At 36.5% G+C, this 24,146-nt stretch overlaps 1 protein-coding gene across 1 annotated transcript; it reads right to left on the bottom strand.

Annotated features, from left to right (window-relative positions):
• Positions 1–1,216: 1,216 nt before the first annotated feature.
• On the bottom strand, positions 1,217–22,205 carry LOC137735916 (protein NUCLEOLAR FACTOR 1-like). The gene is made up of 23 exons (XM_068475269.1): positions 22,074–22,205; positions 21,306–21,403; positions 20,667–20,940; positions 20,372–20,516; positions 18,853–18,976; positions 17,520–17,620; positions 17,295–17,426; positions 16,809–16,889; positions 15,338–15,531; positions 13,298–13,370; positions 12,738–12,797; positions 12,578–12,616; positions 12,404–12,492; positions 11,713–11,777; positions 11,519–11,565; positions 11,137–11,196; positions 4,029–4,100; positions 3,168–3,197; positions 2,954–3,048; positions 2,767–2,872; positions 2,542–2,604; positions 2,299–2,370; positions 1,217–1,955 (listed from the first exon to the last, which is right to left on the bottom strand). Exons 1-23 carry the CDS (start codon positions 22,160–22,162, stop codon positions 1,881–1,883), a joined length of 2,184 nt encoding a protein of 727 aa, XP_068331370.1. The 5' UTR covers positions 22,163–22,205; the 3' UTR covers positions 1,217–1,880.
• Between the last annotated feature and the right edge of the window lie 1,941 nt (positions 22,206–24,146).

The raw sequence follows: 24,146 nt of genomic DNA, 5'->3' as shown, positions 1-24,146 counted from the left end.
AGCTGTCCTAATTTTTGGGTTGATTACTTCCATCAAACAAAAAAGGCATGTGGGCCTAGCAGCCAAACAAAGAGAGTTTGGGCTGCCACTTAAAATAGAATAGGTGGAACTTCGGTCCTTCGGCACCTCGACAAAAATTAAGGCACCTCTTTTAGCGACTTTCTTCGCTCAGAGACTTGGGGGAACTCCTACTATAAACTACTACACTTCAGTACCCTGAAGTTTCGTGATTACTCAATGACCTAGGATTTTACAAATCCCCAACTGAGAAGCTTTTCTCACTCGAGAACTTATGGGAGCGCACTGTTTGTATCATACTTCACCAATCCTGAAACTACCGAGCATCGATCAACTTCATACCTTCAGGGATCCACTGAAGGGTTCATGTTGTGGCACCCTTACTGAAGCACATGAGTTTCTTTCCAATCAAGAGACCAATCACCACATGGCACACGTCAACATTAGAATAAAGCTCCTAGAGTCCCACCTCGACTGTGGATAAAAGCATGCAACTCTCGTCGACTATAAAAGAAGATTATTTTCCTACAGTTAATCCCTAATGTCATTATTGTGCTAAAACTCATCATTAAAACTCACTAATGATGATTATGCTTGAACCTATGTATTGGTAAACTCCACTATTAATGAGAAGTCCTCTACCCTCGTGGTCGTAGCCCAACTTAGGGTGAATCATGTACATCATGAGTTTGCTTCCCTATCTTTATATTTCTACGTATTTACCTACACTTAGTGGCCAGAGCAACCATGTGAAGGTTACAAACTTGACACTTTAAATTGTTCTAAAGTCTCACCGATTTTGTGTATCAACAACATCCATCACCGAACTCATCTTCAGGGCGAGAATGCCCTTCAAGCCTTCGTCTCTCACAGTAGAAACATATTCAAAAGCTTTTCATAGCTAACCCAGGATAGGGTTTCATCATCTCCATTTACACCCCGCACCCTCTTCAGTGGGAACCTTAAATCAATCTCCAACAAGACCTTCACAAGCAACCTATTCAGACCATTCAAAGTAATCTCATCCACTTTCATAGAGACCCCCGATTGCTTGAGTGATACCCTTGATAATTTCAACATCCTTGTATTGGATAGGAATTCGCGGGAGCCTAACCCAGAGATGGAATTCGCTGATGAGTTCTCATCCTCATCAGCGAAGTCCACCGCAAAACACCTATGCTCAAAGTGGTCAAAGGAGACAGTATTCTTCACACCATGTTTCCATATTAGGCCAAGCTTCCTCTTGATGACACGGGCATCGACTGGCCACTCAAACATATTCCCCGTTAGTACTCTACTTCTCATCTGATCAACGTTGATGGCTGAGAACAAGCCAGTTTGAACTCTAGTAATTCCCAAGTTTTTATTCGACTTCTGCAATCAAATCAACCTCCTCCGTGTCGTGTTTGATCTCTCCATTCGGATATCAAGAGAATGTTACAATGCTTTCGGGTGTAGAAAATCCATCATGCGTTTAGAGAAGCTAATTTGGTGGTGGATGTATTGAACAATCAAATCATTCTTCAATTATCGAAAGCTTAGCAGACAATTGAAAACAAAATCCGAAATTCCCAATTGCTCAATGTCAAAAATGATTCCTAGTACAACCTACACATATCAACCTGTCCTAAAGCTTTAAAAGCAGAGGCAAGAAGAAGAAAAAAAGTACGATGCACGATTTCTTTGAACACTATTGGGTGGAACAAAATGTTAACATGGGGTAAAAACAAAATCAAAATGACCTTGGCCGAGTGGTGATAGCTCCGGTCTTGAAAACCAGCATAGTTATCTTTCTTTGAGCAAGAGTTGCTAAACTGAAGTCACAGCTATGTCTCATCTCATGTTCTGCATTTCTAAAGTCTTCAAGAGAAAGAAAACATTTTCATTTTCGATGTCAACATTCTCTTCGCTGAAGCCAATCCTACTATTCTCTCGAGCTGAAATGCAATAAGAGAAAAACAAAAATATACTTAAATAATGCGTTTTTCCTTATTCACTGGCCCGAAACCAAACAAGCGAGCAAAATAGAGAATCTAATTCATGTTCACTACATCAGGGAGGGTAAAAAAGGCAACAGGAGATTAACACAATTTCATCATATCGTTCAGACTCACATCATGATGTTAGGCAGTTTCTTTATTCAGTTGATGAACTGTGCCAGTTTCTAATATAACGGATCACTGAGAAGTTAAACATTCAAAACTCCTAGCAAGTTAAACAACTACCCTATCTCATCCTCACAATCAAAGAACGATCCAGCACACTTTTAAGAAATATTACCCGAAGGAGGTCAAATTGAGAAAAGAGCACCGTGCATGCCATGTCATTGGACCCATCAAGCATATTAGCAACCTGCAATTAAATAAAAAGAGCGTTTTGGTTCAAGAAAAGAAGAATATGACTGTATCTCAAAGTGAATTATATAAAGTATCAAAAGACAGACGCTTCATCATTATTATTTTTTAATTTGGTATCTCTCCAGTTGAGCTTCTTAAAGAGAATGACTATTTGTATCGCGCTCACCTCAGGGTAAAATTCCTTTCTCTCAGGAAGAGAATATAGGATTAAATTCTGAATGCCACGAATCTACTCACAAGAGAATAATCGTATGTCAGCAAAGAGGCTCAAAATACTGATTTTAAACTTCAGCAAAATACTTTCCAAGTTAAACAACAATATCCAAAATGGAAGGACACAGTATCATCAGCATTTGGACAAGAAAATTATGCTCAAAGCAGTCTAAAGAACCTTATATCTGTGGTAAAAATGTGATCTCTCAGTGTAAAGCATTATCTTCCGCTTTCCTTCAAAGAACCAAACCCGTGCACGAGAAATATCACTTTGCTCTGCATATCTAAGGAGCCATGGAAAATTTACTGCGTCACTACATTTACGACCGCACAACCATCACAACATAAATAGGACAGGTTCTTACTCATGAAGTAAACAGAAGGACGCACTCTGTGACTTCAAAAAGTTCCGAACTCGAACATATTCAAAGTAAGAACTGATAAATATCATAATCCCACCCTGAACGAAAGTTTCAAAGGAAAGATATCATGAAATATTCCAAGGATCATTCAAGGACAATTTAAACAAAAATTTATTGAAATTTGCAATTTTAAAATTCTTAGGCCTCAAATAATTACCTCAACAGAATCTTTTATCTTTGGGAAGACCTGAAAACAGAAAAACACCAAACATCTCAAAATCTGAATAAGAAGATGGAAAAAAAATAAAGCTAAACTAAAACAGTCAAGCGCAGTGTTAATTTCAACTTATCAAGATGCAGCAAATTCAATGATGTGGGTAGGAAATGGGTTAAGATATGGGATTTTTTTTTTCTTTCAAAAAGACTAAATTTATATCAGCAACTTTTCATATTCTCTTCCAACTTCAAGTACAAGTTGTTATAGCTAATACAAACATTTGTCCCCGTCTTCCTAAAAGGCGAGGCACAAAATTATTTAGGGTAGTCCTTCCGCACACCCATCTTACTTCTCACACCCCTCTAATTTTCAGCCGTCGGATCAAATGAATTGAACAATATCAACGCCCAAAAATTAACAAGGGTGTGTGGGAGGTAAAAATGGGTGTGCGAATAGCACTATCCATTATTTATTTCCATAGATTTGAAAACACAAAAACTGCCGGAACTGTAACTTAAAAATTAAAACTTGATCTTTTCAAGAAATTAAGGGGTTGTTTGCTATCCTTCTTGAATTTTTTTTGATACTGAAACTAATGAGACCTTGAATTTAAGTAATTTAGCTACATTCATCATTTTTTAAAACAAAAATTGGATCCAAGGAGGATACTAAACAGGCCCTAATGAATTCTTCTACAAGATGGTTCTATCAAATTAATAACAAATTATCTAGCCACAAGTTATAGAGACCTTCTTTAATAAGTCTAACTATAGCAATTCAGAAATCAAATTATAATTGTTCAATAACAACAAACTATAAAGTCTCTTGCAATTAAGGAACCTCCTGGGGAACAGAAGAAACCTTCATAGTAAAATATTCAAAACAAGCATCATCAATATGTTGTATCGAATCTGCATCAAACCGCTGATAAATCTGTAAGGTCGAAAAGTAACAAAGTGAATTAGTTGATGAAGTTAATCCAGATCTGAAACAGAATTTAGGAATCAACCTAATTCCTTACACTTTAAGAAGAAACTAAGTACAGAAATACATATATTATATTTTTTTTCTCGGTAGCCACTTCTCCTAAATTGATAAATATTCAAATCACACCAGGAAAAGAAAAGAACACTTCAGAGAGTCTCAATTGTTGTGTGACCCATATTCCCAACAGGTTCTCAATGAATGAACCCAAAACATAAATCAATAAAGAACATATCCACTGATTCCATGTTTTCATTTCAAATCCACCTTAACCATTTGAAAAGCCAATTATCAGTAACAAGAAAGAAAAAAGGAGCAGAACAGATATTGACATTTTATTTAGACAGTACATTTAGCGTCCTACTTATGTGAAGAAAGGAAAATAAAGGATGACAAATGCCTCTAAGGAAATCAGAAGATAGATCGATAAGACCTCTAAACCAGAAAAGTTAATAGGTCCAAGAAACAAATAAACTCAACTTGAATGAGAACGGTCTTAAGTTTTGATGCTATTGTCATATGAGTCGAGAGAATAACTAGAATCTAGAAATTTCAAGTAATGAAACACAAACATGGAAACTAAATTAATCAGAACAAAACACCCCTTGGACATTAGTCACACGCAATGTTTTAAAAGACGCGCCCCAAGGCGCGCCTAGACGGCTTTGGAGGTGGGGCGGGAGTGATAATGCCTCTGCGCAGTGGGAGTGGGCGAAAACTCACCGAGGCGTTGTTGAGGCGAGACTAGGCGGCTAAGGCGCTCCTAAAGGCGGTTGGCAAGCGTTCCCAGATCCATCCGCGACCCAAAATCGAAGTCAACTGCTCTGTTTTCAAGCTCTGCCATATGGGTTTAGGGTTGCAGGCTGTGCGGCGTCTTCACGAGGAAGACAACCGCGAAGAAGGAGAGGGATTTTTTGTTTTTTTTAAAGACTTGGTCCAAAATGACGTCGTTTTGGCCAAGTCTTTAGTCGTTTTGGACCAAGTCTTTAATTTTTTTTTAAATGACTTGGCCCAAAACGACGTTGTTTTGGCCAAGTTTGTTTTTCTTTTATTTTTAAAACCCCAAGAGTCTGTTTCCTCTGTTTCTCTCACCTGTTTCCTCTGTTTTTTTCAACAATCCTCTATTATTTAAGGTCCCGTAAGGCTTCGCCTCATGCCTCACGCCTAGGCTGGGCTATCCCTCGGACGCCTCACCCATGCCTCACGCTTTTAATACATTGGTCACACGAGAGACAAAAGGTACACTATGAAATGCAATTGAAGGACGACATTCCAAATAAATGTGGGGGGATGCTCACAGAACCATATGCAGCTATTTTTCGTTTACCTTGTGTTATAATTCAAGTACAAACCACTTTGACTGATGCGTGATTTATACGCACACAAATTAAACCCTCTTTTTGTCAAGTTGTAGTATAGATATAAGTAGGGATCGTTCTTAACCGGGGATTAGGAGGGATTGCAAAATCACTTGGAAACTGACTCAAAAACGTAAAATAAAGTTTAAAACACTAAACTAGACTCAAAGAATGCAAAACTAAACACTTAAAACACTAAAACAAACCAAAAGACTCAAACAGCACCCAAAACACTCAAAACTGCCTTAAAAACATTTTCTGGGCAGTTTTGAGCACTTTGACTACTTTGGACGAATTTGGGAAATAAATTGATTCAAAACACTTAGAAACACAAACTAAGACACTTTCTAACTAAATTGGACAATAAAGTAAAGGGGAATTGAGTTTTGGACGAAATTAAACTAAATGCACAGATTGCAATTTAAAACAGAATGTAAATATGAATTTGATGGAATTGAATGGATGGGAAGCTAGCTAAGGGGTTCATCTCCACTCATGTTATACTTGCATATAAAACGATTTCCAATTGCTTTTCAATAAGCCATGAATTCTCTAACGCCCCAAATTAACCGTGAATTGCACTAATTAACCCTCAGATTTTCCTAACGTTATTGAATTGGATGATTGCATACGACAACCCAAAGCATTCTCCACAAGTTCCCTACATGAATTGCATAATAGAGATACAAGCAAGAATCATTAAGTTCTTTGAAAACCATAAGCATTGACGAAGCACTCGTTACTATGAACTGCATGAAACTTATACCAAGAATTTACTTAACCCAATTGAGATCATCAACTTCTACTACTTGTGAATATAAGTTTGTAACGATTAGGTGAAACTTCTTTATATCCTAGCATTAGATTTATGCATGATAATTAAGCGTGCACTCTCAACCAACACACACAAATCAATGTAATCCACATAGATAAGTAAATTGAATTCACAACTTATGAAACGCAATTAGAAGTAATTAAATCATATCGTAAGCATAAACATGTATTTCAAATCCCCCCTAGCCAAGGGGGGGGGTTTAGTTCCTCATACGTACAAGACAAAGAGAATTGAAATTAAACATTGAAATCAAAGGAAAAGAAACACCTAAACATTCCAACAACTCAAACTTGAATTGTATGAACGTTTAGGCCCTCTTCTCTTCCTCTTTGTTGCGGCACAAGGTTTAAGGATAGGTTTTGGGGTGGTATTTGTATGGAGGAATGGTTGTGTGATGGTGTGAAGTGTGTATGAATTTCTGGAATGGTGGAGGAAGGCACGGCACAAAGGGATGAATGGTGCTGGAATGTGTATGAAATGGTAGTGTTTTGCACGGCTAGGTGTTGTGTTGGTGTGAATGGCTGAATAGAAAGGTATATGGATGTGTGGAATGGAGTGAATGGATCAATTTCTATGGTGAATGGGAATGGTGCAGCAAAACTTAAAACTAAGGAGAAAGGTGTTTGGTGGCTGTGGCAAGGGTGTGGAGAGGTTTGGACGAATTTCTGGAATGAATGAATGTGTATGAGAGGTGGTCATCTGATCTAGGGGTTAATATGAGTATATATAGGCACTTAAAACCCTAGGGTAATCAGATATGGACTTGAATTAATTAATGGGAGAGACAGCTAGGGTGAATGATTAAAGGGTGCTACTAGGTTGGAAAGTGTGCATTGACTATAGGAAGCTTAACGCCACCACAAGGAAAGATCACTTCCCTTTGCCATTCATTGATCAAATGCTTGAAAGGTTAGCCGGTCATTCTTTTTATTGTTTTCTTGATGGTTATTCGGGATATAATCAAATTGTTATAGCTCCAGATGATCAAGAAAAGACTACTTTTACTTGTCCATTTGCTTATCGTCGAATGCCATTTGGTTTATGTAATGCACCAGCCACCTTCCAAAGATGCATGGTAAGTATCTTTTCAGATTTTGTAGAAAAGATTATTGAAATTTTCATGGATGATTTTAGCGTGTTTGGTGATTGTTTAGATAATCTCACATTAATCTTAAAACGATGCATTGAAACTAACCTTGTTTTAAATTGGGAAAAATGTCATTTTATGGTAAAACAAGGAATAGTTCTAAGACATATTATTTCGGCCAAGGGTATTGAAGTGGATAAATCCAAAATAGATCTTGTACGCTACTTACCCTCTCCTACTTCGGTTAGAGAGGTTCGTTCTTTTCTTGGACATGCAGGATTTTATAGGCGATTCATCAAAGACTTTTCTAAGATTTCCCAACCCCTATGCCGACTTCTCCAAAAGGAGGTGCCATTCAAGTTTGACGAGGAATGTGAGAAGACCTTCAAACACCTAAAGGAGATGCTTACTTCGGCCCTTATCATAGTTCCACCAGATTGGAGCCTTCCTTTTAAGCTTATGTGTGATGCCTCAGATTATGCATTAGGAGCTGTTTTAGGCCAACGGAAGAACAAGCAGCCGCATGTCATATACTATGCATCTCGAATCCTAAATGATGCTCAATTGAACTACTCCACAACGGAAAAAGAACTTCTTGCTGTTGTTTTTGCTTTAGATAAGTTTCGTTCTTATTTACTTGGTACTAAAGTGATAATCTATTCTGATCATGCAGCATTGAAGTACTTACTTACAAAAAAGGAGGCCAAACCAAGACTTATTCGTTGGATGCTCCTACTTCAAGAGTTCGACATCGAAATCCGGGATAAGAAAGGAAGTGAAAACGTGGTGGCTGACCACTTAAGCCGTTTGGTGCATGAGGAGGATGACGTGCCTATCTCAGAGACATTCCCAGATGAGCAGTTGCTGTCCATCGAGTTCACTAAATCGGTATACCATGGTGCACTTACCTCGATGGACAGCAACTGCTCATCTGGGAATGTCTCTGGGATAGGCACGGCATCCTCCTCATGCACCAAACGGCTTAAGTGGTCAGCCACCACGTTTTCACTTCCTTTCTTGTCCCGGATTTCGATGTCGAACTCTTGAAGTAGGAGCATCCAACGAATAAGTCTTGGTTTGGCCTCATTCGTAAGTAAGTACTTCAATGCTGCATGATCAGAATAGATTATCACTTTAGTACCAAGTAAATAAGAACGAAACTTATCTAAAGCAAAAACAACAGCAAGAAGTTCTTTTTCCGTTGTGGAGTAGTTCAATTGAGCATCATTTAGGGTCCGAGATGCATAGTATATGACATGCGGCTGCTTGTTCTTCCGTTGGCCTAAAACAGCTCCTAATGCATAATCTGAGGCATCACACATAAGCTCAAAAGGAAGGCTCCAATCTGGTGGAACTATGATAGGGGCCGAAGTAAGCATCTCCTTTAGGTGTTTGAAGGCCTTCTCACATTCCTCGTCGAACTTGAATGGCACCTCCTTTTGGAGAAGTCGGCATAGGGGTTGGGAAATCTTAGAAAAGTCTTTGATGAATCGCCTATAAAATCCTGCATGTCCAAGAAAAGAACGAACCTCTCTAACCGAAGTAGGAGAGGGTAAGTAGCGTACAAGATCTATTTTGGATTTATCCACTTCAATACCCTTGGCCGAAATAATATGTCTTAGAACTATTCCTTGTTTTACCATAAAATGACATTTTTCCCAATTTAAAACAAGGTTAGTTTCAATGCATCGTTTTAAGATTAATGTGAGATTATCTAAACAATCATCAAACGAATCACCAAACACGCTAAAATCATCCATGAAAATTTCAATAATCTTTTCTACAAAATCTGAAAAGATACTTACCATGCATCTTTGGAAGGTGGCTGGTGCATTACATAAACCAAATGGCATTCGACGATAAGCAAAAGTACCAAATGGACAAGTAAAAGTAGTCTTTTCTTGATCATCTGGAGCTATAACAATTTGATTATATCCCGAATAACCATCAAGAAAACAATAAAAAGAATGACCGGCTAACCTTTCAAGCATTTGATCAATGAATGGCAAAGGGAAGTGATCTTTCCTTGTGGTGGCGTTAAGCTTCCTATAGTCAATGCACACTCTCCAACCTGTTTGGATACGAGTTGGCACAAGCTCATTCTCGGCATTCTTCACCACAGTCACTCCGGATTTCTTGGGCACAACTTGAACCGGTGAAACCCAACGGCTATCCGAGATAGGATAGATCACCCCACAATCTAGAAGCTTGATAATCTCCTTTTTCACAACTTCCATCATTGGAGGGTTGAGCCGGCGTTGAGCCTCTCTAGTTGGTTTAGCCCCCTCCTCTAGAAGTATGCGATGCATGCAAGTTGTAGGACTAATACCCTTGATGTCAGCCAAGGTCCATCCTCTGGCCGTTTTGTGCTCTTTCAACACCCGAATCAATTTCTCCTCCTCCATTGACGTGAGGGATGAGGAAACTATGACGGGCAACATCTCATTCTCTCCCAAATAGACATACTTCAAATGATCCGGCAATGGTTTAAGCTCAAGAATGGGTGCCTGAATCACTGAAGGTAACAACTTGTTAGTAGAAACAGGAATTGGAATTGGGTTTGGAGGCTTACCAAAGTGGTGTGGCAACGACTCAAGGGCAGCAACCATCTCGGCCTCATCTTCACATGTAGGCACGGCATGGAATTCCACATGCATGCCGTGGGTTTTATCCTCTCCTACCCCTTCGGTTTTAAGTCCCATTCCTTTGGTAATGGTCGTTTCAAGGGGGTCCCTCTCCAAGGAGTCGAGATAATCCTGCGCCAATGAATCAAATATATCAATAGAAAAACAAGAATGATCATCTTTAGGGTATTTTATAGTTTCAGAAAGATTGAAATCAATAACTTCCCCATCAAAATTTGGCGCCGTTGCTGGGGATTAGCAAACTTGCTAATCCCTTGTGTTTGTGTCGGGTCAAAGTGTGTCTTAAGGTTTAGGGCCTTAGGTGTATGGATGCATGGTTATGGAGGGATGTAGTAGTGTTTAGGGGAAGGGGATGGTGAATGGCTTAAGGGCTGATATGTGAATGTGGCTGAATTAAAGAATGGGAGTGCATGTGGCTGCAATGGATTAAAGAATGGGAGTGAATGGGAGTGCATGTGGCTGCAATGGATTAAAGGATGGGAGTGCATGTGGGGTGCGGCTATGGTGGGAAATTTTGGGCAGAAAATATCCTAAGGTTTATTACATAATTTAGGAAAGGATTGGACCCCCAAATCCCTAAGGAAAAGGGGATATGAAATCAGAAATCAAAGGAAAAAGGGAAAGTAACTTGCGGCATTGAATTGTAAGAAAGGGAATGTGTTTTAAGGCTGAAATTAGGGAAGGATTTAGGATAGAAAAAGTATGTAAAGTGTGGCTGAGATTAAGGTAAAAAGGAATGTAGTTTAATGACATAGTGCACTTACTCGATGGACACTACATAGTTTAATGACATAGTACACTATGAAATGCAATTGAAGGACGACATTCCAAATAAATGTGGGGGGATGCTCACAGAACCATATGCAGCTATTTTTCGTTTACCTTGTGTTATAATTCAAGTACAAACCACTTTGACCCATATATTTTCACTGGAAAAGAGTTGTATTTTTAATCTTTTAATGCAAAATAAATTAGTAAAAGCATCAACACATCAGAGGGGGTAAAAGATACCACAAATCCATCCACAAATCAAGTGAAAAGAAAGTTTTATGAGGCATACCTGGCGGACTTGAAGTATCACTTTAGGAAGAATTCCTTTATGTTCATGTACCAGCTTCACCTATAGATATAACAAACTCAGTATTTTAGAATTTTTGCGTTCTGTGAACCATAAAATAAGCATTGCCAATCTGAATATTTTAAAGAAAACAGAAATTGAAGTTTTCCTTTTGCACTGTGTTGGCAAACAGCCATTTTATTTTAACTGATAGTTTTTTCATTAATTTCATGTTTTCTACTCATATCATTTAATCCATTGTACGACCAGTGGACAGCCCAGAATTATAGGAGGAGATATATAGCTATAATAGATTTCTTATAGTCCAAATCTATGCACTAACTGAATAGATAATTATGCTCTAAATATTTATTCTTAAACATACCTTCCCATGGTAATTATTACACTGCTTGCTGAACAAATTGTTAATATCTGCAGTAGAAAGCATAGGGTTAAAGGCTGATCAAGAACTGGAATATTGTCGATCATCTTATAAATTTGAATTTTTATCACGATTAACATCAATTTACAAGAAAGCAAAAGATTTCAGTTACCATCAAAGAAAAGGAGAAATCTTACCCGGATTTGAATAATAACTCAAGAGTATTGTTTGCCTATAGAAATGTGCATATCCATCCAGGTACCTGACCATGAAAAACATTGTTGAGTTGGTCTTCATGACATGTGATATGGACCAGTATCTTCACAATCAAATTTCCAATCGGAATACAACGTTTCCATTGTGTATTCCACATCTTGAGATGTTCATATCAGTTTAGGTTGTATAGGAAGCACTTTGTTGTTGAATTATAAGCAGCGAGCTGATTAGTATTAGTGAATAAGCCATGTGTTTTTAATTGTGTATTCACTTGAGTGTAAGAATGCCAAGTGTAGGGCCATAAGATGTAAGGCTACGAATGCCATGTGTAATGATCCTAGTTATTAGCTAGATGAGTGGCTGAGATCAGTTTGCAGAGAGAGAATGCAGCTGAGATTTTGTAACCGTTATGTAGTGCTCATTTCAAGCATGGTTGGTACAAATACAATCAATGAGAGCATATTCCTCTGTGATTTGCAGAATGAAAGAAGGAACCACTTTCTGTTTTGTTATTTCTTTGATATTCTTTCTTCTTTGATTTCCATTCACTGAGCATAATTCTAATTACACTGACATTTGTTACTAATAGTGTGAGGGAGGAAACTAAAGATAAATTGCCACGCCTGGCACAAAACATTGTTAATACTTGAAAAGATGGACGACAAAACATACCACGGTCTTATCCGCATGACATCAGTCCCATGCTGTTTAGATGGTATGCGGTTCAACTGTTCAACAGCAGAATTCAAAAAGTCCCAGTTCTGGATTTTTTTTTAATCAGAAAATAGAAGATATAAATTTTGCAAGCACCACATATTTCAAGTAGATAATTGATCACACTATTACCTGCATCGTTACAACATCTGCATGATCAATAACTAGAACCTGCCACATCAAAGACATATACCTCCATCAATGGAAGGGAACCATTAAAGCATAGGAAAAAACCCCACGATAAGCATACAAGCATACTTCCAAACACTGACAGGTTGGTAAGATATATTACCTCTATGGAAGAAAGATAGTCAACATCCTTTTCTTTGTTTAATTTAGCCTCATCAATTTTCTGCAAAAATAGAGGTCTAGACTCATTATAATAGTTATAAAGGAAGTGTAAGCCAATCACAAACGTAAACAAATGACCAACCTCCAACCTTAGAATATATAGAGAAAGTCCACACGCCTTTATTTAGAAAAAAGTAATTCATTTTAAGATGATTCTTGCAAAGGAGTTGGTAGCTTCAGTATGAAAGTTGGCTATACAAACTAGAGACAATTATATAATTATCAATTCTCTTTAGTTTCTTTCTTGGGAACCTTCTGTTTTCTAGTTGTTATTTAGAGGCGAGAAGGCTAAATGTGTCTTTTAACATATCTTAACTACTTTGATCTAAAAGAAAGTAATTTTCAGAAGACAAGATTGTCTGCATATATTCAAATAATTATGGGAAATTAGGTAATCAACTGAAATATAAACGTGCAAGTAATACGTCTATTTCATAACAAGCCACCAGGGGAAAAATCAGACTAGGAACTTTGAAAGTGAAAATAAAGCTGATCACTTACTTTCAACAAACCAACTGAAGAAGCAACTATCATATCTGAGGTATAGAAATCACTGTACAACTTTATGCTCCTCCTACAAAGCAAAGATTAAAAATGAGTTGAAATTCCTATCTATGTCATCTCTGTTAAATGTCTGTCAATAAATTTTTTGAAAGAAAACAAAAATAGCATGAAATTGTAAAACAAAAGCGAATATAACTTTTAGCACTCTTTGATCACTCACTCTACATTCAACATAAGAATATCATAAAAGGATGACTTCATAAAATTCTGGTATGATTCTTCGTTACTTTAACTAGTGATTCACAATTAAAAACTGATTAAAAAGACCTTTTCAGCCGTGAAGGGATCATATGTAGCTAATGTTGCACTAGGGCCAAAAGATCCAAAACCTCAAAATTCCATTTACAGTTTTGCAAGATACAATGAAGCCATCCAAACCATTAATAGACAAATTGGTGCTCACAATATCACAATAGTTCGACATACACAGAAGAATGCTTCTAAAATGATTCAGTAAAATATTCAAGTGACGGGGGATAGACACTTGCATTGCTGGCCACTAATGTTGCACTAACTTAATAAGTACCCAAACCAGATTAAACAGATGACTTTTTGAACGGTTCATGTTGCGTAACCACTGTTCTAAAAGCCGGCCTAGGTGGCGCCTAGGCGGTGAGCGGTGGAGGGCCAATGTGATTTAGGCCAAAACGTTGATGGAAATCGTGGTGGGTTTAGGCAGCCACCTAGGTGCTCTAGGTGGTGGTAGGTGGTCACTGGCCAGACTAGGCGGTCCATGATTTTGAAAGAGTCAATTCTGCACTCTGTGTCGATTTTTACAGAATTGCAGACATAGCTTATCTTCATCTGCTCGCATTTGCATCTCTCGCCGTCACTGCATCGCCAGACTCATACCCCATCGCACCTGCACTACATCTTTGTGCCGTCTTGTGTTGCATCTCTCACAATCTCACCACACCAGGTTTGCATTTTCTTTTTCTAATTATTTTTCGATCGTTATTTTTCTTTAGTTCTGATTTTGAAGGAATTTCATAGGAAGCACAAGAAGGCAGTGGGTTCACTTTTCTTTTTTCTTTTCGGGAAAAAAGGTGTTCACTTCGAGGCATCACCAGAGTTACCAATGTCAAAACATTTTCCCTATAAAATTGTTTCTCTACAACTCATTTATCCCATACAACTTTTTAAGAAAAAACAAAAAATATTAGTTGTATTCTTTCTGTTTTGCATTTTATCTATTCCAAATTTTCTAGACAAGTATAGTTTTTATTTATTTTATTTATTTTTTATTTTTTATTTTTAAGTTTAAATAGTCACTTATTTATACAATATATAATATATTTACTCAAATCTACCTAGGCGCTGAGCCCGAACCTGCAGCCCGACTAGCGCCTAGCATCTTTTAGAACCTTGAGGATAACCAATGTTCAGTATTAAGTCCCCCAATTTAAAATAGTTAGATTTTTTACATTGAATAAGTTCATTTCTTTCTTTCTTTCATTGAAGCCTAGTGTTAAATTGAATTTTGATTAGGTACATTATTTTGAATATATACATATGTGATAAACTGTAGGTCCTATAATAAAATACATCAGCATGCATATATGCGTTATGTACAATATACCTACAACCATTAATTACATATAGCTTTGCGCTTCTGTATATTTTACGAACAATGTATCAAATCACAAAACACTATAACTCTTCTAAACCCATTTCCAGAACAAAACATCTACTGTTTGATGCTCACATTGTCTAAATTACGTTGAGGCTCAAAACTTACATGTTCAACCAAAGATATACTATATATACTTAAATGGCCACAAGATAAATGCAAGTCAAATCTCACATGTAATATGTTTTCTTTAACTTTTCACATTGCATAGAAGATTACACAACACCCTTAGTAAAGCGACAATAAGAGAAACTATTCACTAGATCGTCTTTACTATATAAAATAAAAAATTAAAAAAATAAAAATTCTTAAATAGTTTATCACCGTTATAAGTTAAAGTAACTTACTTAGTGAACTTGATGCCAACCATGAAGTCATCCTTGCTATTTCCTCCAAAAAGTACTTGAAAATCACTTGGCTTTGACGACTTATGAGGTCTTACAATTTCCAGGTCCTGGCCAGCTGGTGTTATCTCTTTTTCGTCCTCGTTGTCATCAGTTCCAAACTCTCTAGAAAATCGATCCATGTGCTCCACATTGACATGAGAAAGCAAACATATGGTATTAAGAACAGGGTAAATATACCCAATATATATACCCAATATTCATGTCATTTTCTTTAATTAAAAGATAGAAATTTTATATTTTTATAGTTTTTACCCAACAATTTCCCAAACTCGCTCACAGAATTGAATCTGAAACTGGGTTCTCTGCCCACAATCTTTGGGAGGTTCATATAGCGAATAGTAAATAGCTACCTTGAGGAATTGAACCCCAGACCATGTGGGAGCAAACCACGGAGATTCAACTAAACCCTCATTAATTGATAGATAAAGATGATAATGAGAATGCAAGTAAAACTCAGAAATATTAATGTAGATGTATTCATACAATGATTCTGGCAGAAATTTAGCATAAAGGTTGGAATGTTCTTTAGCAACTAAAGTAGTACTCCTACTTGAGAGGTCATAGCTAGTTTGGTAGATTTCTTATCCACTTGTTGTATTTCCTTCTTTTGTTTTAATAAATTTCTATCGTTTCTTCTGGAAAAAAAAGTTTACCAAGATGAATACTTGATAATTGAGCTTTCAAGGAACAAAATGTAACAATGTAGCTTCACTAAAAGCAATCTCAACAATCCTAAACATATCAACATCCAAAGAATAAAAGAGTATGCCCTTGGAAGTCATGTGTCATCATATAAAAACAAACTAACAATTGTATCCTTTGCATTCTTCTACATAATAAAGGATCTGTTTAAATGTGTGTGCGGGTAGAGGAGCTGCATATGAGATATGTCGGACAATACACATCCATGTAGAATGAACACTGGCTCTGTATATACTCAAGGGGACAACCACCCTCATAACATGGTGAAAGCCACCCAAGACTCAAACCTAAACTAGTGGGACTCATAAAGTACTAAATTCTTAGGTTCTATGTCCATAGGGTAACTGATCTACGTATTTTCTAGTGATTGCATGTTTGTGGGTATAACTCCTAAATCAAAGGTATCAGAGATGCCAGAAATTAAATAAATAAATGAATAAAATTGAAAGTTTCTGAAAAAAAAAAAAATAAAATAAAATTGAACAGGGGTAGAAAGAGAAGCAATGTGCAGGGAGCTAGGTAAAAATAGTCCATGAAAGCGGGGTGGGATGGGCACAACCCTCGTCAAAACATAATAAAGGATTCAATCTGACCTACCTCACATAGTACCCTCGAGAAATCCTCAGATATTACTTTTACATACAACATTTGTTGAGATCGACCAGTGCATAAATTGTAGAAGAAAAGAAGAAAAAATGAAAAGAAATACCTTGTGAGCTGAAGGAGTAAGTTGTATTAGCCTCTTAACAACACGGAGTGCAATGCTTGCCATTGGCAATAGGATCAAAACCTGGTAAAGAAATAAAGCAAAACCTCTCCACTACGCATGCAAATTACAATATCTCAATTTGAAGATATATATTATTTTCTCCATACTAGAGATATGCATTTTGTTTCAAGAGATAACTTTACAAGCAGCATAATGATGATAAGATCCAAAAGTATAGCCATAAAACGTCACAACATCAAATTGCAACAACTACAATAAATAGAAAGTAGTTCATAGTCACCAAACCAAGTGTGCCTAAATTTAAAACACAAAGCTCATATAGGACCGCAAACAAGATATACACTACATGGCTTGTTCAAAAAGAGAATATATATACTATTATATGAACGACGTTATAAAAAGGATAAACACTGTTATAAGGAATCCAAGTCCAGTATTTATCACAAGAACATCACACTTGTATACCTTAGGACGAGTAAATCCATGATCAAGGAAACTATCATCAGTAAGAATTTCATTACAAGCAGTTTCTCGAAGCTTGGACACTTTTGCATCATTCATCGTTACAAGATCTCTAGTTTTGAAGACATGATTCAGCTGCATAATAATTAATTGTTATAAGATGAGAAAATTTCTAAAATAGAACATAAAGATATTGATATTTTTCAAGGGCTAGGAACAAGCACGTACACACTGCATAATGTATGCATCCATGACATTTGAGTCTTCTTCAGAGCCTCTGTGATAAAAGGGTTTTTTGTTGCAATGCAATATATCCCGATAGCCGTTGACTGAGGGACATGTAGATATCGACATAACCACAAAATGCCCAAAATGAGTCAACCCATACTACAATTGTAATTTGTAAACTTAAGAAACTTCATGACTACAAAAATTTAGGATAAAGAGAAATAAATAAATAAAAGTAGAATACAAAATCTGGATAAACTATAAATAAATAAAAAAAGAAGATAAAATCTGGATAAACTACAAACCAGCAAACCTAACAGATGACACTTTGTTAAAATCTATACGTTTTTCCCATTCATTTGATATCGGGATAAAGATAAAAGATAAAAGATAAACCATAGGTAAGGTTACGAAAAATGACAAACCAATAGAAACTGTAAGAAGCTTTCTCCTCATATCACCCAAGACATGAAATGAATGTCTATATATAGAATTATTTTTCCGTATTAGTCTATCATACCCACTTCTTCCCGTACATTCGCTTCTGTACATAGGACATCCTTTACGATCAAGATCAATAAAGCCTCATGGAAGCTGAAATTCCATCAATGATGAAATAGGAACGAAATTCCACTACTTGCTAAAATCTATATGTTTTTCCCATTCCCTTTGATATCGGGATAAAGAAAAAAGATAAAAGATAAACCATAGGTAAGGTTACCAAAAATGACAAACCAATATAAATTGTAAGAAGCATTCTCCTCATACCACCCAAGAAAATTGAAATGAATGTCAATGTATAGATTCTATAGAATTATTTTTCCATAGAAAAAACAATCCAAGTATTTTGAAATAAGATATATTGAATGCTAGTACATCATCCCCATTTCTTCCTGTATATCCCTTACTGTACATATGATGTTTTTATGGTCAAGATCAATAAAGCCTCATGGAAGCTGAAATTCCACTAATGATGAAATAGGAATGAACCTATACTTGCACTTTCAACTCAAAAGACAAGCCTAACCCTATAAGGTAAGAACAGTCTATTTCGATTTAGCCTAGAAGAGATTAATTTTCTTGTTCAGAAGCTCCATAAGAAAATGTTAGATAAAATAGGACAATTTAGCATTAAAATTCCAGTCGCATAATTATCAAGGTGTTTTTTTGGAATAAAGTTGGAAGATTGAACCCCACCAGCTCCCAAAAAATATATAATCATATCAACTATTTATGGTAGTAGGAATTGAGTAGGAACATTTCAAACTTAATGATATAGATAAAGCCATTACACTAACAAATAGCCAGTGCAAGTCAAATTGGGCACACTCACACAGGGAGAAGAATAATCTTTGTCTAGATGAATGAAAATCATTCCCTCCAGATCTGTTATAAACATCTAACCAGTGCTTATACAACTTTTGCTTCAGACCATAACAAGAATTGGGGTCGTCATCCTGAACATAATACCCAAAGCAAAAAATTAAGGGGCATAATATGATTATAATTGTAGAAACTGCAGAACAAGAACAAATTCAATCAAAACAGCTCAAGGACTGTAATGCATAGATATGCTTAGCATGCGAAGGTACAACATGGATCACATATCTAAAAAAAATTACAAGAAACATTACCCAGAAGGTGAAACACAAGGGATCCATCTCTGCCTAAATAACACTTCCGAAAGTATGAGAGAACCATTAGAATGAATTCCTAACTACCCCGCGCTCTAGATGAATTAAAATAAAGTGAATATCCCTAAAACCCAGTCGTTTAAGAACAAAAACACACCACAATCTGCTCCTTTCCACTGAAGGTTGATGAGAGACTTCTTGAAGAGAAAGGAGGGGTAAGAAGATGGGGATCATAAAATTTGTTAAGACATTCTGCAAAACCTAAAAGCAAAATGAAAAAGGGCTGGCCATAGGGAGCTTGTTAATAAGAGGAATACTGCATTCTTAGGTTTAAGGTTGTGGAGATTTGATCAAATGTGGATTGTCAACAAGAATAAGTATGATTTGCAATCTAAAAGGTGGTTCTTCCAGAGTGGAGAGAGCAACTCCCAGCATTACTTAAGGAAATAAAAAGTAAGTACTAATTCAATGATTAATAGTAATTTAGTCATTTTTTTTTTATAATAGCAACTCCCATTATTAATAAATAGGGTGAACTACCGATTTAGTCCTTGAATTATCACCTCGGTGAAAATTAGGTCCCTGGATTATTTTTTTTGGTAAAATAAGTCCCTAATCTCCTTAAAAATTGCTAATTTAATCCCTAATATTATACTCAAAGCTATTTTATCCAATTTTTCGTCACCTGAAGTCACATGACACATTTTAGAGGATATTGCGGCCATTTTCTTGCCTATAAGCCATTAATGTTGCATATAGGATGCGAATCTAACGTCTAATTTACCATCCAGAGTTAACTCCATGCCCTATTTCTTCAAAGAAAATAAGTCCTTAAACTATGAAAAACTACCCATCTTCTCTCTGAAGTTTCACATGCAAGTCACGTGACTTAAATTGACGAAAAATTAAAATAGAATTGCTTCTAATCTAATATTAGAGATCTAATTGGCAGATTTTTATTAGTTTGAGGACTTATTTTTCCAAAAGAATACATTAGGGACCTAATTTTCATTCATGTAAGAATTTAGGGACTAAATCGATAGTTCACCCTAATAAATATAAAAAGAATGATTGATAAGGAAGAACAAAGGTGCATTATGTTGCCTTTATGCTGGAAGGCGCTTCAATGGACAAGAACAATGCAAAAGAGACCATTTCAAGAGCTTTTACACACAGACATAAAACGAATATAGTGCAAGTCATAAATGCGATACATACTTTTGTAAAACACTCTCCTGTTCCTGCCCACTTGCCCTTTGTCATCCCAACAGCAGGCACCTCCCACTCATATATCCACTTCTTTTTTGACAGATTTTCAACCTCAGCTTTTGTTAACTTGTGCCCCAAGTGTATATCAAAGGAACTGCACAATGCAAGATATAAAATGGGAATGAAGTGTATATATGCATAAAATCTGACTTAATAAGATCCCAAAATGGTAAGACATACAAAGATAAAAGCTAGTGGTGATTAACATCAAGCTTAACACGGCATAAAGTAATAATGCCAATACATAATAAAAATGCAAAAGCCAAAATGAACAAGATATTTCATGTAAATGCATCTCAAGCACATTGATGGTTCAACAGCAGATTGAGAACAGGTTCGCAGGTCCTGTTTTGCATCTGAATCATGATTCTCTTGGTCATCCGAGTCAGAGGTCTCCTGGTCATCCAAGACAGAGGTCTCCTGGTCATCCTCATTTTCAGAATCTTCACTGTGCTCCTCAAGTCGTGCCTTTTCAGGGCCTTCGTGTTTTCCTTCCATAGGAAATTCATCATCAACTCCTATGCAAGAATAGGACATGAATTAAATAATATGACGTGCGGCACAATCTAACACAAATAATCAAGTTGACTCTGCTTATGAAGAAGTAAGACTACCCCTTAATCCATTATCATATAGGAGATAAAAGCAAAAGTAGCATTCATGCTCACTACAATGTCAGTAGTGTAAGCCTTCCATAACAAATTGATATATGACTGTATGAACCTCAACTATGGGCTTTTGGTTACTTATATAATAAAGAGAATGAAAAAGGTTGAAAGATCCTGGAGGCCAGTATCGTTACAACAGGAAATGCAAACAATTAGGAGGGCAGAGACAACAAAATTGTTTTCTAATATTTGATTATAAAACATAAATGTTTGACCTTCTTCATCATCTTCTGCATCCTCTGAGTCACTAGAAGATTCAATTCCATCATCTTCAGAATTTTCTGAGTCACTTATACCTTCTTCTTGTCTTTTTCTATACAAAAAAGAAGTGGATGATAACATGTTAGTTGTAAATTCCTTGAATGAATCAACAAGTTTCAAATTACTAACACTGAGAGAAGAGATTTCCATTTTTTCCTAGGTCAGATAGAAAAGAGCTTAATTATATATTAAACTGCCTAATAATAAACGCACCAAGTTACATTGCTATCAATTAAACATAAACGTATCTAAGGTGTAAATCCAACTTTTTTGAGCTTTATATATTTCTTAGTCACAAAGTGCTGACATAACTCATCAAACAAAAATCCGGCAATATAAACAAAATTGAGTCCATAATGAATTTGAAAGGACAGCGCAATCTTTTGTTTTCTTTTCTATGGAAAGAAGTCCACAACATATGGAGAAATTACAAATGTGAAACCCAAGTGCAACCTAGAAAGGAGTACTTGACTCCTAGAGGCGCCTCAGAACCTTAAAAACCGCATTTTATATGCAACTCTTAAACGTCGCAGAACAGAGCACAACAAAACTAATAAGTGGAGGTCACGTAAGAACCAAAACAAGCTTAAACAAACCCAAAAATACTGCCTTATGCACACTTAAAATTGAGGCCAAAAATATCCTTTAGAGTTTAGCCATATGCAGCAAGTAGACGCTAAAAAAAACTGAAAATAAACCCAGGACTTTAGGAAGACTGTTACCTCATCTTACATGCAGCAGAAACAGATTTACTAGATGATCCCAGCGTCATTAACAATTTATCACACATGGATGGCTCCTTATAAACCATTTCTTCTTCGGAAACCACACTGTTAGATTCTTCGTTTGGTAGTTCCCCTGTATTAGAATGATCGTGAATGTGAATATGAAAACATTGGCAATTAAATCATTATCTCCAATGCATTAACCAAATATTGATCCCCTAAGATAACGATTGGGTGGAAACTCTCTAAACAGGTACAAAGGGCAAGAAAAAAAAGAAAAGCTAACTCTTTTATTAGATTAAAGTTCAACTTAACACACATTCGGACTTCCGATACACTATAAAAAGGTAAAATATAAGGTATGCCTGAGGAAGTAGTCGTGGGGCTGTGTGCAACATTTTCTTCTTCAAGACGACGACTTTTCTTGCTCGTGTTGAACTTGTTGGGTATTTTGCGTTTTCCAAATCCTGCTATGGGAACACAAAAATGTCTTACCAGTAAGTATTGCAATGGAAACAAAGAAGAAGCTACAGATTCAACAAAAATTACGAAGAATTCTGCATATTCAGTTCATGGGTAGGGCAGCCAAACAAAAACTTACCTGGGTGCTTGCCTGATTGTTTTCTCATGTTGAGAAGAAAAAGAAAACTGGAAACTTCGCGCCAGAAAAATCCCTCAATTCGAGTGCAGACTTGGTTTCGGTTAAACGACCGGAGCAGGATGAGAGTTTGTTAGAGTTGAATCCTGAGGTCGTTGAATTTAGATTCAAACAGAAAAACAAAGCAAACAAATTTTATTTCTATAGAAACGAAAAAAGAAATTAATTTTCTTCATCATTTTTCCTAAGTAATATTTCAGCTAGAAGTTTGCACCATAAGATTAATTTTTGACAAATTATGTATAGAATTCCACTTTCCCCATGGTTCGGAACACTCAAAACAGCAAAATCAAATCAGAAAAGGGAAAGAAAAAAAAACTGAGAGTTGGAAGCTTACCGGTGTGCCTCACGGTGGCTGAAACTATGCTCGCGGTGGTGAAGGCGGGCTCTTGCAATCGTGTTGGGAGGAGACCTGCGGGTTAACGTGAAAGTGAAAGTAGGAAGTTTAAGTTTTTGGGGTTTAAGGATTTTTATTTTATTTTATTTTAGTTACTGTTACGGTTTCGGTTTCGGTTCCGGATGTAGGGTTTATGTTTAAGAGCAACTCCACCGTGGTGGATTGCTCGGGGGACAGGCCAGAGAAAAGGGTCCCAGGCTCTGTAGATTCGTTCCAGCGTGAAGGAGCCCGAGTGGAGGTGGAGGCCCGAGCTCCGGGCCTTTGAAGAATTGCCAGCCCGAGAGCTTGAGTGGATGTGATGCTAGGGCTGACGTCAGCCCAGTGTCAGGCCCTTTTTTTATTTTTTTTTTGTCAGGCGTGTGCACCCCACTCACGCTTGGGGGCGCGTCGCCTGACATATTTTTAGAAAAATCAGCCCACTTTTCAGACTGAAATGTTACCGTTGGGAAGCCACATGGCTTCCCACGGTGCGTTCGATCTCAACGGCTCTTTAAAATGGGCCGTCCGATATGCAACGGTAATAAAAAAAAAATTCTAATTTAATATCAACCGTTTGATCTGAGATCGACAGTTGATATTAATCTGCTTTATAAATAAAAAAATAAAAGAAAAAATAGTTTTAAAATTAAGAAAAGTTACCGTTGTGACACGTGGCACAATCTGGATTGTTGGAATTCAAATTTTTTTTATATCCAAAGGCAGAGATTAATTAGTTGAATAAAAATTTTAAAAAATTGTAAAAAATTCGAAAAAAAAATTGAAATTTTTTTTAAAAAAATTGTTTTTACTTTTCTATAAATACCTTCTCATTATCATCTACCTTACACCAAAATTTCATGTTTTTTCAACTACTTTCAATCACATTCCTTTCTTTCTCTCAAAGTTTCAATCCATTTAACAAAATGACTACTGATGCAGGTACGAATTGGTTGCTTCTTGAAGATGTTGCGTTATGTACTAGCTGGGTTGAAGTTACTCATAATTCGCTTATGGGTAATGAGATGCAGTTGCAAGA

The sequence above is a fragment of the Pyrus communis genome, chromosome 6 (assembly GCF_963583255.1).
Source record: "Pyrus communis chromosome 6, drPyrComm1.1, whole genome shotgun sequence".
Lineage (NCBI taxonomy): Eukaryota > Viridiplantae > Streptophyta > Magnoliopsida > Rosales > Rosaceae > Pyrus > Pyrus communis.
This window is presented reverse-complemented; position numbering and strand designations above follow the sequence as displayed.

Excerpts from the sequence above, each read along its gene's own strand:
- LOC137735916 (XM_068475269.1), bottom strand. The coding sequence starts at position 22,162 with ATGGTTTATAAGGAGCCATCCATGTGTGATAAATTGTTAATGACGCTG. Across the intron at positions 20,941-21,305 it reads TGCAGAAGATGATGAAGAAG|GAGTTGATGATGAATTTCCT; the intron begins GTCAAACATTTA and ends ATTCTTGCATAG. Across the intron at positions 18,977-20,371 it reads CAGGAGAGTGTTTTACAAAA|GATGACGACCCCAATTCTTG; the intron begins GTATGTATCGCA and ends TATTATGTTCAG.